This window comes from Hevea brasiliensis, chromosome 4 (genome assembly GCF_030052815.1).
Source record: "Hevea brasiliensis isolate MT/VB/25A 57/8 chromosome 4, ASM3005281v1, whole genome shotgun sequence".
Taxonomy (NCBI): domain Eukaryota; kingdom Viridiplantae; phylum Streptophyta; class Magnoliopsida; order Malpighiales; family Euphorbiaceae; genus Hevea; species Hevea brasiliensis.
In genome coordinates this window covers 114,849,683-114,863,723 of record NC_079496.1, presented here as the reverse complement: position 1 = coordinate 114,863,723, position 14,041 = coordinate 114,849,683, and the positions used below count along the sequence as shown (strand labels likewise).

Below are 14,041 nucleotides of genomic sequence, written 5' to 3'. Positions count from 1 at the left end.
TATGGAGTATCGACTACGTTATGATACTTCTATCTCTCTCAAACAATTTAGCTTCATGTCCGGTCGTTTAACTATGAAAGCGATATTTCTCATTAAAAGCTTAATGGAAAAATATAAAGATGTGAATAAATATCTACACATGGTTTTTATTAATTTGGATAAAGCTTATGATAATATTCAAAGAGATGTCTTATTGAGTGTGTTAGAACAAAAGAGGGTATCTATTAGGTACATACAAGTGTTGAAAGATATGTATGAAGGAGTAACTACTATTGTGCATACAGTGGGAACAAAAATTTTTCGATCTCAATTTGATTATACCAATGATCAGCTATAAGCCCTTACCTTTTTACATTAGTTTTAGATTAATTGACGAAACATATACAAGAGAGTATTCCTTAGTGCATGATGTTTGCGGATGATATTGTTCTGATAGATGAGATGCGAGAAGGAGTCAATAGAAAGTTAGAGCTTTGGAGAAGTACTCTAAAGTCAAAGGGCGTTAAGTTAAGTAGAACGAGGACAGAATACATGCATTGCAAGTTCAGTGAATGCCAAACTGGTAATAGGGAAAGAGTTAGTTTGGATGGAGTGGTATTGTCCCAAAGTAATCACTTTAAATATCTCGTCTCAGCCTTCAAGTAAATGGGGGATGTGAGGAGGGTGTTAATTATAGGATTAAAGCCAGATGGTTGAAGTTGAGACATGCCACGAGGGTTTTATGTGATCGCAAGATTCCCAATAAGTTAAAAGGAAAATTTTACCGTACAGCCATTCGATCGACTATGTTATATGATAGTGAGTGTTGGGCACTAAAGGAGTCGTATGTGTCTAAGATAAGAGTTGCGGAGATGAGAATGTTAAGGTGGACGAGTGGCCATACTAGACTAGACAAAGTCCGTAATGAGAGTATTAGAGAAAAGGTATGAGTGATGCCAATTAAGGATAAGTTGAGAGAAGGGAGATTGAGGTGGTTTGGTCATGTAAAATGTAGACATACAGAGGCTCCAGTTAGACAAGTAGAGCACATTAGGTTAGAAGATAGAAAGAAAAAAAGGGGTAGACCTAAATTGACTTTGAGGAGAGTAGTACAATATGACCTATAAACATTATACATTTCTGAGGATTTAACCCAAAATCATTTAAAGTGGAGAAAGCAAATCTATATAGTCGACTCCAAATTTTTGGGATAAAAACTTAGTTGAATTGAGTTGCGTTTATGGATTATACGGTTGCACTCTCCCATTTTATCCTAATACATTATGCGGTTATTAATGAATATAAAACCTAAATATTTGAATTGATTGTATTTTGGCAACAAAACTTTATCCAATCGAATCTCTCCTCCTTTCCTTTTACAATAGTTGAAGACAATATATATATATATATTCCCTTTTACTTCTACTTAGCTTAAAATTCTTACTATCAAGAGTCATTCTACACAACTCCAACTTTTGGTTAATTCTTTCATTAGTTTCACCCACAAAGACAACATCATTTGTAAACAACATGATTGGTTAACTCAACCGTAACTAAAGTAAACAAGTATGGACTCAAAACTTATTCCTGATGTAAACGTACTTTGAAAAAGAGTGTTTGCCAAAACTGTATCATAAATCAAACCAAATTCTAAAATGATCTTTTCTTCCTCATTTCTACTCCTATTTATGAACCCTCAATGCACCCATTTAAAAACCATTGTTGTTACTACCCACATGTTTATTCAAATCTCCCCAACAAAATCTTATAATCATTAGGAATCCCTTGAACTAATGCATACATATCTTCTCAGAACTTACTGTTAGTTGTCTCATCCATACCTACTTTGAGGTGCATACGCACTAATGATGATAATATTCCCCTTTGTCAATACTAATTTCAATGAGATAAACCTATCATTAATTCTCTTCAATTTTACAACCTTATTTTTAAGTCTTCGTTTTATTACGATTTCTATCTTATTTCTATTTTTCTCAATTTTGGAGTAACATAACTTATAAACTGTGTTACTAATCTCTCTTGCATTTTTCCTCGTCTACTTAGTTTTGTTGAAAACAAACTACATCAATCCTTATCCTCTTAATAGTATCACTGGGAATTCATGATGCTTCGAAAAAAGGAGATATGTTGTGACTTTGTGACTTGAAAATCAACTACGTTATAACTAAATGTGAAGTAAGGAAAACGATTCATTATGTTGAGTTGGGGCTTTATGACATTAAATGAGAGAGATGGGGAAAAGGATTTGTTGGCACTAAGAAGGGATAGGTCAGTAGGTCAGCATTGTACCCATATTCCTTTCGTCCTTAGTGCTTAGGCTACTATACTATAAAGAGTTGGAATTGCGTCTATACTAATAGTCTAAGGCTTTGGCATGATAATAAATACTCGATCCTACAATTGGTATTAGAGTCAAGGTTATGGATTTGAATCCCTTACAGGTGTTGAAGGAATTGTTGGCACTCAATGGGTCAGCATCTTACATAGGGGTGAGCAATCGATTCAAATCAAACCGAACCGAATTAAATTATAAAAATCGAACCGTCAATTTTAGAAACCGAACCGAACAGAAATTGGTGAAAAATCAAATCGAACTGAACCACTTGATTTTGGTTTGGTTCGGTTTAAACCGATTGGTTTGATTTTTTATTATTTTTTAATTTAGACTTGATTTTTAAGTTATTTGGTCTAATTTTAACTTTGATTTGAACCTAATAACTATTAATCAATGAAATTAAACAATTAATATATATATATATAATTAAATATAATTCATAAATTTTTCATAAAAATAAATTAATTTAAAAATCGATTCGGTTCGATTTGACTATATAAATCATTATTCGATTCGGTTTAACTGATTTTTTCTCTTCAAAACCAAAATAACTGAAATTTTTATAAATTAAAACTGAACCGAACCAAATCGATTAAATTTTAAAACCGAACCGATTGAACCGAATTGACTCGATTCAATTCAATTTTTCGATTTGAACTGAATTCTGCTCAGCCCTAATCTTACATAGATCCCTTTAGCTCATGGCACTAGAGCTGAAGTTAAACTTTTAATGTGGTAATAAACACTCGATCCAACAAAATAATCACTTTTAGCAGCCTTTTTTACCAAGTTATTGTGCATGTATAAAAAATAATTTATATGTGAAATAAGCAAAACTTAACTGGTTCAAGCGTGGTGTGACGCATTTGACCCATAAAATTAAGCCTAATGATGTCTCAAATTTAATTTGTATGACATATGAGATATGAAATATAATATTTCTATTCCACACATTCTTTATGATAAAAGTTATAAAAATTTTTACGTAATTATTTTTCTACATTGAGAATATACTTGTTCCAACTTAGAATTTGTGTTAAGTTAAAATAAATTTATATCATTTCACTTGATTTTATTAGTGTATAATTAGAAGTCATGGATGAGGCCAATTCTATCATTCACATGCTTCGACTTTGAAATTACTAAAAACATTTGAGATGATGCAACTCAGTGTTGCTATATTTTATTTTGAGCTACAGACCTTTGGCACTTTATTCTCGTATTATTTGTTCTCCTTTCAGAGGATACCAACCTTTCTTCCCAAATTCCACACATACAACCATAGTTATGGTCCTAATGGATGAATCTCAAAGATCTGAATAAGCTCCTCAGTTGGGTTTTGACATTTTGTTCACTTCTTTTTTAGCTTAGAAGCCTATTTGCCTATACAAATTTCACAATGTCCAAATGAGTTATCACTAATCACCATTCTTCATGCATGAGCTGCTTTGGCAAAATCAAGTTTTTAGGGCTTGAAAAGTGAACAATGCGGCAATAGATAAAGGGTGGGTATCTGGCCGGTTTGATCTATTTGTTTCTGAATATAACAAAAACCGAATAAATCAAATTTTTTAAGGGAGAACTTGACCGAACTGAAACTGAACCAGTGATTGAACCATACTAAAAACCAAAATAATTTGATTAGGTTAGCTCTTTTCTTTTAGACTATAGAAACCAAACCAAACTGAATTAGCAAAAAATTCTAAAAATTCAAATTGAACAAAAATGAATTAATCAGATTGTTTGGGGGGGGGGGGGGGGGTGGTGGTGGTGTTGGGGTTGGGGTGTGGGTTGTGTTTGTGGGGGGAATTATGTTAGTTTTCAGTTCAATTTTTTTTGTCCAAAACGAATGATGCTCACCCCTAGCAATAATGATTACATGCAATCTTAAGGGCAATGAAACTCTAGGCAAGTACCATGTCCTTAATACAACCATCTCCTTTCCCACCAAGAATATTAAGATCTGGTATACACCAATGCATTTGTTGATGCAACTAAAAAACCTGCGAGATACAATATTTTAATTGAAGTGAAAAACAATTGACATGAAGCCTTAAGGATTTTACACCAAAAAATTAGTCCACAATAAATATGACTCAAGCCAAGGCTTCAACAGACATTCAACCTCAACCAATTTGTCTAAATGAAAGGCACTGTTACAGAAACTGTAACTGTGCCCACATAGACAATTCAAGTATTTCATATAGCACAAGAAAAAAATCTAAGAGAACTTACAGCAAAGGAAGTTTAAATAGAAATATCATATACCAATTAAAAAAAAAAAAAAATGAGCACAAAGCACGCCAGATCTCACTCAATACTTGTTGTCACTTCAGGCAGATAGGTAGTGTAAGTCCGTGACATACAAATGCCAGCACAACATAGACAATCACTAGGAGGAGGACTATCAAAGCAACCCTGCAAAACACAAACAATTTAGTCAATTAGCAACCGACTAATAGATCTTAGCATCTCTTCTTTAGTTTAACACAGGTATGGTGCTGTGCACATAAGAAAAATGTTTCACACAACATACGTAAGCTTGACGTTTCTCCACCATACTGTGTTTCTGAAACGTCAAGCTTGCTTTCTGAAACAGAAGGTGTTCCCTTGCATATTAGCAGTTTTATCAACCAGCAAGTCCAAACGATCTCCTCTCTCTAAAACTTTGTCAATATTCTCAATCATGACATTTCTCACCTACAAGGAATTGCAAAATTGGCAATTACAAGTCCAGTAAAAAATGAAAAATCAACTGTAAACTTATGAACATCACATACAGAGGAAGAGCATAAGTATGAACTCTAAAGGCAAAGTTGATATTGAGAAATCAATAGTACGTCCTTAATACATCTTGTGCTTAACCAATGTTATCATTCAGTATAATAACATTTTAGTCAATGAATCTTTAAGTCAACTAATCAAAATCCTTTGACAAAGCAATGAAAGGGCGAAATAGACATGTTAATGTGCTTAATGCCACTCAGGGATGAAAAATATGACATACCATATTTGAATTCATAATCTGTGTGAAGAATCCAAGCTTACCTAACTCATTTCACCTTTTAGTCTATTTATCCTGTCTGCATTTGGATCATTTGAGTAATACTCCATTTGCTGGCTCAAAACCCTTGAAAATTCATCATTCATGGCATAAGCCTGGGCTGAATGAATAGCACAGCCATAAGTCCTCACAAATCTCTGATGAATGTCTTCCAGAAATGCAAAAGGAATTCTTCCTGCATAAAGCATTATGGATCAACAAAAGTTTATGCAAGATTTCCTCACAAAAGGTTTCACACAAAATATTCATCCGTTATTCTTATTGCTAAATATCCTACAACTTAGAGTTTTGCAGAAAAATGTGGAACATTGACTTAATTGGCTATAAAATGATGTCAATTTTAATGGCTTTAAGACAATTTAATAGGTTCCTGTAAATAGGCTTGAACTTTTGCACATAAAAGAGAAACAAACAAACATGTAAACATGCAGAGAAGGTGACAGAGAGATTAAGAGTTAGTTTTTTTATGCATAAAACCCAACATTAATGACCATGCAGCTAACTAAGGACGAAAACAATTAATACTGTTTCACATATGATGCAAGATGATAGAACCACTTTACAAGACCAGGTAGCGACTGAATCAACTACACTTAAATCCCAAACTAAGTGTGAAAAGAATTCAATTACTTAAGCTTCCATTTTTTTACAGCAAAATATTCATCCAGAAACTACATCCCCACTCCTGAAAACAATCACCGAGTCATCCCAATGTACCCCCAAACCCCACCCCACCTCCAACAGCAGTTTTTCAGAATAATTTGGAGCAACTCTTAATCTAAATTAAAGGAATAAGATCTCTCCAATACACTGTGTTTTGAAAATTAGAAACATGCAGAGTTTAAAAAAGCACCATTCTTGGCCAATTAAGACAATGTATGAGGTAATTTAATACAGAGCATATGTTCCACCCTTCCAAATAAAAAAAAATTGCAAAACTTAACTTGAAATCCTAAAACTACCTAACAACTGCACATGAGAATCACTCATTCACTAATTCAAAATGCAGAATACTTGTAAAGAAACACTCCTTGGAGACCTGGCGCATTCAAATTCTGCCCTGGTTAGGTGAAATATTTACCAATGTCACCTTAAAACGGGGCAAAGTAATATGATATAGATCTCTATTATGCACCACAGCGCAGATGCTTATTGGATGACTATACATCCATGAAACGTAAGCACACAAGAGGCAAGAAGATATCATAAGAAAATACCAAGAAAATCCAATTTATGAAATCAATTTAAATTATAAGAAAAAAGAAACTCCAGTCCAGTTAAATTGTGGGAAATTACGCTCCAGTTAAATAGAGGGAAATTAAGTCTTACTCCTAAGCTACCTTAATTTATCATTCTCATTCTCAATCTCAAACACAAAATTAGCATCAAACAAAAGCGTTGTAAAATTAGTAACAAAATGAGAATTGGAGAACAAAAAGCAATACTTCCAGCGGTATCATCAACCATACGGAGAACAGTGAGACCATTGGTGCACTTGACGTGAAATATATAACGATCTTGAGAATAAGAGATGTGGCTGTCATTATTGTCTGGTATTTTCTCCAGTATCTGTCTCGCTATGGCGCTGGCGTTGGTCGCCGTCGTAGTAAACTCTGCCAGAACCACGGATCCCCTAGCCACCAGCGCGTATAAGATCGCCATATTAGGGATCTAACAATCAATTGAAAGGTGTTTTGATCGATCAATTTCAATATTTAAACCTAATTGAAGACAAAGGGCACAAAATAAAAAATTAAAAAAAATCTCTGCACAATTGGCTGAAAAGCGAATTAAATCGCACGTGGCAAACTTTTGCACTGGGGCTGCTTGCAACTCTCTCTCCCCTTAAAGCACAAATAGATAAATCTGGATTTTTAAAAACAATAAAATAAAATAATTTACAATTAATTTATTAGTATTTGCTCGTCGATTTATATTTTGTTGCCAAAATAAGCGTTATGTTAGTGCTCTTGATATTAAAATTTAAGTTATGTTTGGATCGGAGCAAAATAAGAAGAGGAGGAAAATTATAAAAAAAATAAAAATATTTTCTCTCTTTTCTTATTTAAAAATAAAAAAAATATATAAAATAAGTATGAATTATACTAAATGAATGTAATTATTCATTTTTTCTTCTATTTTAAGGAGAAAATAAGTGAAAAATAAATAAAATTATTTTTTTTATTTTTATAATTATTTACTTTAATTTTTAATAAAAAATAATAAAATAAATTTTTTAGTATTTAAAAAGTAACTTTCCCTCTTAATTTTTCTCTCTAATATCCAAATAATAAGTAAAAAATAACTTTAAAATTAATTTTATTTTTCTTCTGTATCTTTCTTTTTTTTTATTTTCTTTCCTCTCTAACAAAATTTTCAAACATAATGTTAGGGGGAAATTTAATTTTCAGAAAAAAAAAGTTGATTTTAATATTTTTAATTAATATATTTAAGCGTATATTTTTCTTAATTGTCATGTGATGTCATCCATCCATAAGCCATAAGAAAACCACATCAGTTGTGATTAGGGGATAGAAATAATAGATGCTTAAACTATTGGGTGTAAACATTAACAAATTATAATTTTAAAAATCTATAAACTAAATAGTAATTCACACAAATGATAAATTAATTGAAAAAATTCTAATTAACGAAATTAAAACTTATAAATTAAATAATATAATTAATAAATATATAAATAAATATTAGAGATTGTAATTAGTAGAGTACCCGTAAAATCAGCACACCAAAATCTGAATCTACTTATTATTTTAAATACTGAAATCAATTACAAATTCAATTAAAATTTATAAAAAATTATCAAAATAGTCACAAATTTGATTGTTATTACCAAAATGATATTCTAATATGTTTAAATTTTTTATATTTTAACTAATAATTCATATAAGATATATTTTTAATAATAATAATAGTTTATATTTTAAAATTTTAATTAAAGGTTAAAGTTGAACGCAGCTGGGAGAAGTGCATGAAAAATGGTTATGATCATCTTGACCTGGCTCAACCCGACCGTCTTGCAAGCCCAATATTCACTTCAACGGGTACAAAACACGGTGGGCTATCATGCTTTTGCATTTCACATTTGAGTATATTAGGCCCACCTCAGTTTTCTGGTGGGCATTGGCCCTGCTTGTTCAATGACCCCAAACCTCATATTAAATAATAAAAAAATTATAATTTAATATCTGTATTTTAATAAAATTATTTATTTAATTTTTTTATTTTAAAAAATATATTATTTAACTTTTTATTTCATTTTTTTATTATTTTAAAATAACTTTTTTTCTAATTCAATTATTTAACCTTTATAATTTGAGTAATATAACTATTTAATTCTCATAATTTTAAAATTATAGCCTATTCAGTTCATATAATTTAAATAATATAATAATTCTCTTTTTTAACTAACTTAATTAATAGAAAAACTACTTTAAAATAATGGTATAGACTAAATAATTCACAGACCATAAAAAATAAATTAATTAAATAAAATATTTTTAAAATAAATAAATTATATAACTAATATTATTAAAATATATGGATTAAATAATAATTCTTCCTTAAATTATTAATAAAAGAAGAAGTATAATTGCTACAGCTTTAGCTTCAAATAGAGGTTGCAATGGATTCATGGGTTTTGTCAATAAGTTTATTGATTTCATTAATTTGTATATCTAATCATTAATTTTAAGTAGCATATTCATTAATATTTAAAATAATATTGTTGTATTTTTTTAAAAAATAAATAATAATGTAATTTGAGATTATAATATAAAAATAAATAATTCTTTACTCTGTACAATGAAAAATTATATAATATTTTAAAAGTATATAAAAATAATGTCTTTTTATAAATGTATATTTATTCTAACATGAAAAGTAAATTTTTTTCTAATTTTTAAAGAAAATATACATGTATTAAAAATATTAACTAAACTCTTATTGCTAAAAATCAGTGATGAATTAATAAATAAACGTTATTTAAAAGAATTAATCTAATTAACATGTGATTGTATCAGTGATGTGAAATTAATATTTAAATAAATTTTATAAAAATTTAAATTTTATATTTATTATTATTATTATTATGAGAGTTTTATTTAAATATAATGCTCGATTCAAGTGTGAGAAATCACTTAATAAAAAAAATTAAATCCAAATTAACTAAAAATTATCATAAATGTAAAAAAAAAAAAAGATTTAAAAAGGTTTAAAAGGAATTAAATTTTTGAAGTTAAATTGATAATTACAAAGAAATTAATCACGAGACTACCAGCCGACTAAATTAGTGACTTTTTTATTAACGTCTAAAGATGTAGGCCCTGAATTGCCACTTCAATAGCCAATAGATCCTTTTCCCGACAACACAATGGGTGCCACGTGACCAAAAACGCGTCCACTGTCTCAGTCTTCAATTATTGATAAAATGCCAGGGAGGGGAAGGGATTCACGTTTGTCACAATTCACAACCTGTAACCCATTACTCCAGCCCACCAAATTCATCTGTTTCTTCCTTCATTGCAATAGTTATAAATCTTCAACTTACACTAACAATATATTTATAGATTTATACTAACAATATAATCCCTCTCTGTATCTCTCTCTCTCTCTCTCTCTCTATATATATATATATATATATATATATGTATAATTATCGATATGAACACTCCAACACTCATTTTCAAGTGTAATTCAATTGGGCTTAAATTTATAGGTTCAGTTGTTATTTATACTATATTGATGACCCATTCGTTAGAGTTTAAGCTTTTTTTTTTCGAGGGCTTTATAGATTTAGTTATTTTTGTTAGTTAATGAATTCACTTGAACCTAATTTGCTGTGGCAATACATGTAAATATGAGAATATAACCTACTTTGATATCGTATGAAATTTTTCAATTTACAAAGAGAAAGAATAAATGAGTATAGCATATGTTGAGCTAAGAGTTACCTCTACTAAAATGGTTTAAGCCAATTTAACTTGACTCATTCGTGATGATGTGAGACTTCAACAAACATGTATAAGTCATGTAGCCTTTAGCTTATTATTTGGAATATAGGTTATGGATTCTATTAACTAAAGTTTCACATATTGAGCTTGAGGATTTGTGTATATCTAGAGAGTTTGGTGAATAATGTTGGCCTAGTCTGGCTAGATTTTTTTCTACTTCCCCTTGTGATGAAACAGTTTCCTCATACACAATCGTGAGACGTACATAATATCTTGCAACAAAGCAAAAGCATACAAACTTCTTTCTCATATGAATGCAAAATTACAAATAGTACATTTTCATCTTTTTCTCCTCTCTTCCACTCAATCAATCTCACAATGTCCACCTCACAATTCCCTTTAAAAAGAGCTACTACTACCCCTTAAAAAAACCCACCAAGCTCCTGCATTATATTAGTTGTTTAGCTAGTAGCTATAGTATAGCTATGGCTTCCAAGAACCTCTCTACCTGCATTTTGGTCTTCTCTCTCCTTTTCTTCTCAGCATTCTCTAATGGTTGTGTTCCTTGCAAGCCCAAGCCTCCCCCTTATGCTCCAACTTGCCCTAGAGATGCACTGAAGCTAGGGGTTTGCGCAGACCTGCTTGGACTTGTTAACATTGTAGTTGGAAGCCCTCCTTCAGGAAGCAAGTGCTGTGCTCTACTTGAAGGTTTGGCTGACCTTGAAGCTGCCTTGTGTTTATGCACCGTCATTAAAGCTAGTGTGCTTGGAATCAACTTGAACGTGCCAATTACTCTTAGCTTGCTTCTTAGTGCATGTGCCAAATCAATTCCCCCAGGCTTCCAATGTGCATAAGAATAATAAATAAGAGATCTGGCCATTAATTTTATGCTTTGTGCTTAAAACTCTTATGGTTGTTAATGTAGATTCTGAAAGCTTTCTTTTTGGGCTGCCCTAGAGAATGTCCTGTTTGTATTTTTTTTACTCCTTTTCTAATTGATGTGTGATTAGCAATCTTGTTTGCCTTATAACTTCTTTGCATATTTGTTTTTTTGTCAGTGACTAATGTATGTTATCACTCATTTTTTTAATACTTTGCACGAAATATTATGGATTTTTTTTTTACACATAATTCATCATAAATTCAAAACACAAAAAATATGATATTATTTATAACTTCGTCATATTTGTATCTTAAATTTACGATAGGCTGAATCTAGATAAAAATTTTCTATTTACAGAACATTATGAAGTCAAGATTAATAATATTGGTGTCTTTTATATTTTGCACGCAATATTAATGATTTTTTTTTATTTATTATGTGTCAAAAATATAAAATGTATGGTATAATCTATCCATTAAAATTTTACATATTTGTATATTAAATATATGGTCACTAAATATAAACAAGAATTTTCTATTTAGAAGCCAAGATGAACTTGAAAACTCAAAGCTTATAGCAATCATGATCCTTAAATTTTGAGTTTTAGGGCATGTTTAATTTAGCGATTGCAATAAACTATTATTAGTGAACAATCCCATATTGAGTGTCAGTTACTACGATTAAAAAATTAAAAATTGATAATATTAAATCATTAATTTTTTAAAATTTAAATTAAAAGTTATGTTTATCAAATATTCAAATCAATAATTGAAAATATGTAAGCGAAAATTGAGGGAAAAAAAAGATTAATGTTGGTTTTTTTTTAAGTTTTATTAGGTCAATACTATTTAATTTGAATTAAATAAATCGAATCGAACCCTTTTAATTTAGTCGGTTTTCAAAGTAATTCAGTTTGATTTAGTTTTAGATTTTAAAAATTTTAGTTATTTCAATTTAGTTCGATTTTAAAAACATCGATTAAACTGAACCAAATCGAATTATTTTATTAATTTTAAAAGGGAGAATTTATATATATATATATATATATATATATATATATATATATATATATATATATATATATATATATATATTATTGATTAATAGTTATTTTGTTTCAATCAAGTTAAAAACTAAACAAATAACTTAAAAATCAAATATAAATAAAAAAAATTCAAAAATTGATTGGTTCAAACTAAACTAAACTGAATCAGAACGATTCAATTTGATTTTTATGCATTTTAATTCGATTTCATTTGATTTTTAAAATATAATAATTTAATTAATTTAATTTTAATTATTTGATTGGATTCGATTCAATTTGATTTGAATAGCCATAGTTTTTACCATTCCCCAGCTAATTTGGTGGGTATGGCTGTAAAAAAGATTCTTTCTACGGTAAAAATTTTACCATCGAACCATTCCAAAGCTTCCGCAAACTCACCCCTCTCAGCCTTAAGAATATTATATCTACCATTGCCTATCATTCACCCTCTTTGTTTCCACAGTCTCATCAATGTGAAAGGCCCAAGCGTACTTCACATCGTCAGCAATCTTCACAGTCTTAGCGATTAGCAAAGGGAAGGGAATCAATAGACGTCAAAGTTGGAGAGGCAATAGTCGGGTGTAATGCTCAACATAATGCTCACATTTTGAAGAAATATTAGTCCAGTATTCAGTGTTGTTGATTTCTATTGAGAGTCTCCATTTGTCGCAATCGAGATCGTCGTCATTTTTGCGAGATCTGCGATCAATAGAAATTTGGGTGTTATAAAAATGTGAAACTTTCGTCTGATTTCAGTTCAGATTAAATCGGGCCAATTCTCGCCTGATGTTGAGTCTGAACCGGCTCTAGGTTTGCCCATGTCAATGTATGGGTTAGGCGACTCCAATAATCAAGGGAAGAGGGCCGGGCCGAGGAAAGAAGATGAAATTGAAGCTTACCCATCTCCAGAAAGGGCCGAATTAGGCTTCTCATTGTCCCTGCCGTGAAGCTAAAATCAAAGCAGATGCTAAAAAAGACAGTTAGGTGAAAGCCGAGTTGAGATTTGATTTTGTGGACTCCCATCCATCCTTACAAGTTACGACCTTCGCTCTCTTTTTCTTTCTCCAACCAGAGAAAGAGAACGCAGAATCCAAGCAGCTGGTGAGGTGACGCATTAACTCTCTCTTTCTGTGCAGCCACGTTTGCCTCTTCCTTTGTTATCGTGCGACGTCGTTTAGCTCCGAAAAGAATGCCACAACGAAGACGACTATTTTGATATTATTGTACGGATTCCATACCTGGTCTTTCTTTGTCTTCCACCTCCGATGCGATCGCCAAAACCCTGACAATTTCTCCAGCTCTGCAGAGTCGCTTATTTTCTATTAGATTGTTGAATTTGGTTTCTGACGCGAGAATTGGAGACGGATTTTGAGAGATCATTGTTAATTCAGATATAGGGAAGGCTGAGAGTGATCTTATGATCACTCTCAATTTTTAGAGAGAGAATTTTTGAGGGAGAATAGAAGATGATGCAGAGACGGAGTCCACCCAAGCACAGACATGATGGGACTTCTCCGCTGCCTTTGGGGATGGATTGGAGTCCTCCCCCTCGAAAATGGGTAAATTTCTATCCAATTCAGTTCTCGCAGTTTCTTGCGGATTCGTAATTTCATTTCTATCTCTCATGCTACTGATTTATTTCAACTCTGGATTTTATCTCTTTCATTTCGAATTCTCGATTTTAAAATTTTTTTGCACTTTGCGAACTAACTAAAGAAGGGCTAATCGCTTGATCGGTACTATG

The 14,041-nt window shown here is 31.0% G+C and overlaps 2 protein-coding genes and 1 pseudogene across 6 annotated transcripts in view; 2 read left to right on the top strand and 1 right to left on the bottom strand.

The window, feature by feature from the left end:
- Nucleotides 1-4,304: 4,304 nt before the first annotated feature.
- Nucleotides 4,305-7,345, bottom strand: LOC110654020 (vesicle-associated membrane protein 711-like; annotated as a pseudogene).
- Nucleotides 7,346-10,682: 3,337 nt separating this feature from the next.
- LOC110654021 (14 kDa proline-rich protein DC2.15) lies at nt 10,683-11,382 on the top strand. The gene has a single exon (XM_021809867.2). The coding sequence runs from the start codon at nt 10,855-10,857 to the stop codon at nt 11,221-11,223; it is 369 nt and encodes a 122-aa protein (XP_021665559.1). The 5' UTR covers nt 10,683-10,854; the 3' UTR covers nt 11,224-11,382.
- Nucleotides 11,383-13,162: 1,780 nt separating this feature from the next.
- Nucleotides 13,163-14,041, top strand: part of LOC110654022 (PX domain-containing protein EREL1) — a 6,768-nt gene continuing 5,889 nt past the window's right edge. For 4 of the 5 annotated variants that reach the window (XM_021809873.2, XM_058146097.1, XM_021809871.2 and 1 more), the window contains exon 1: nt 13,818-13,856. Coding sequence is in view for 1 of the 5 variants with exons in the window: in XM_021809872.2 (XP_021665564.2) it covers nt 13,764-13,856 (93 nt within the window). In the remaining 4 variants the exon portion in view is untranslated. Of the gene's footprint in view, nt 13,857-14,041 lie in introns of all 5 variants that reach the window. The other variant, XM_021809872.2, reaches the window with a different exon arrangement.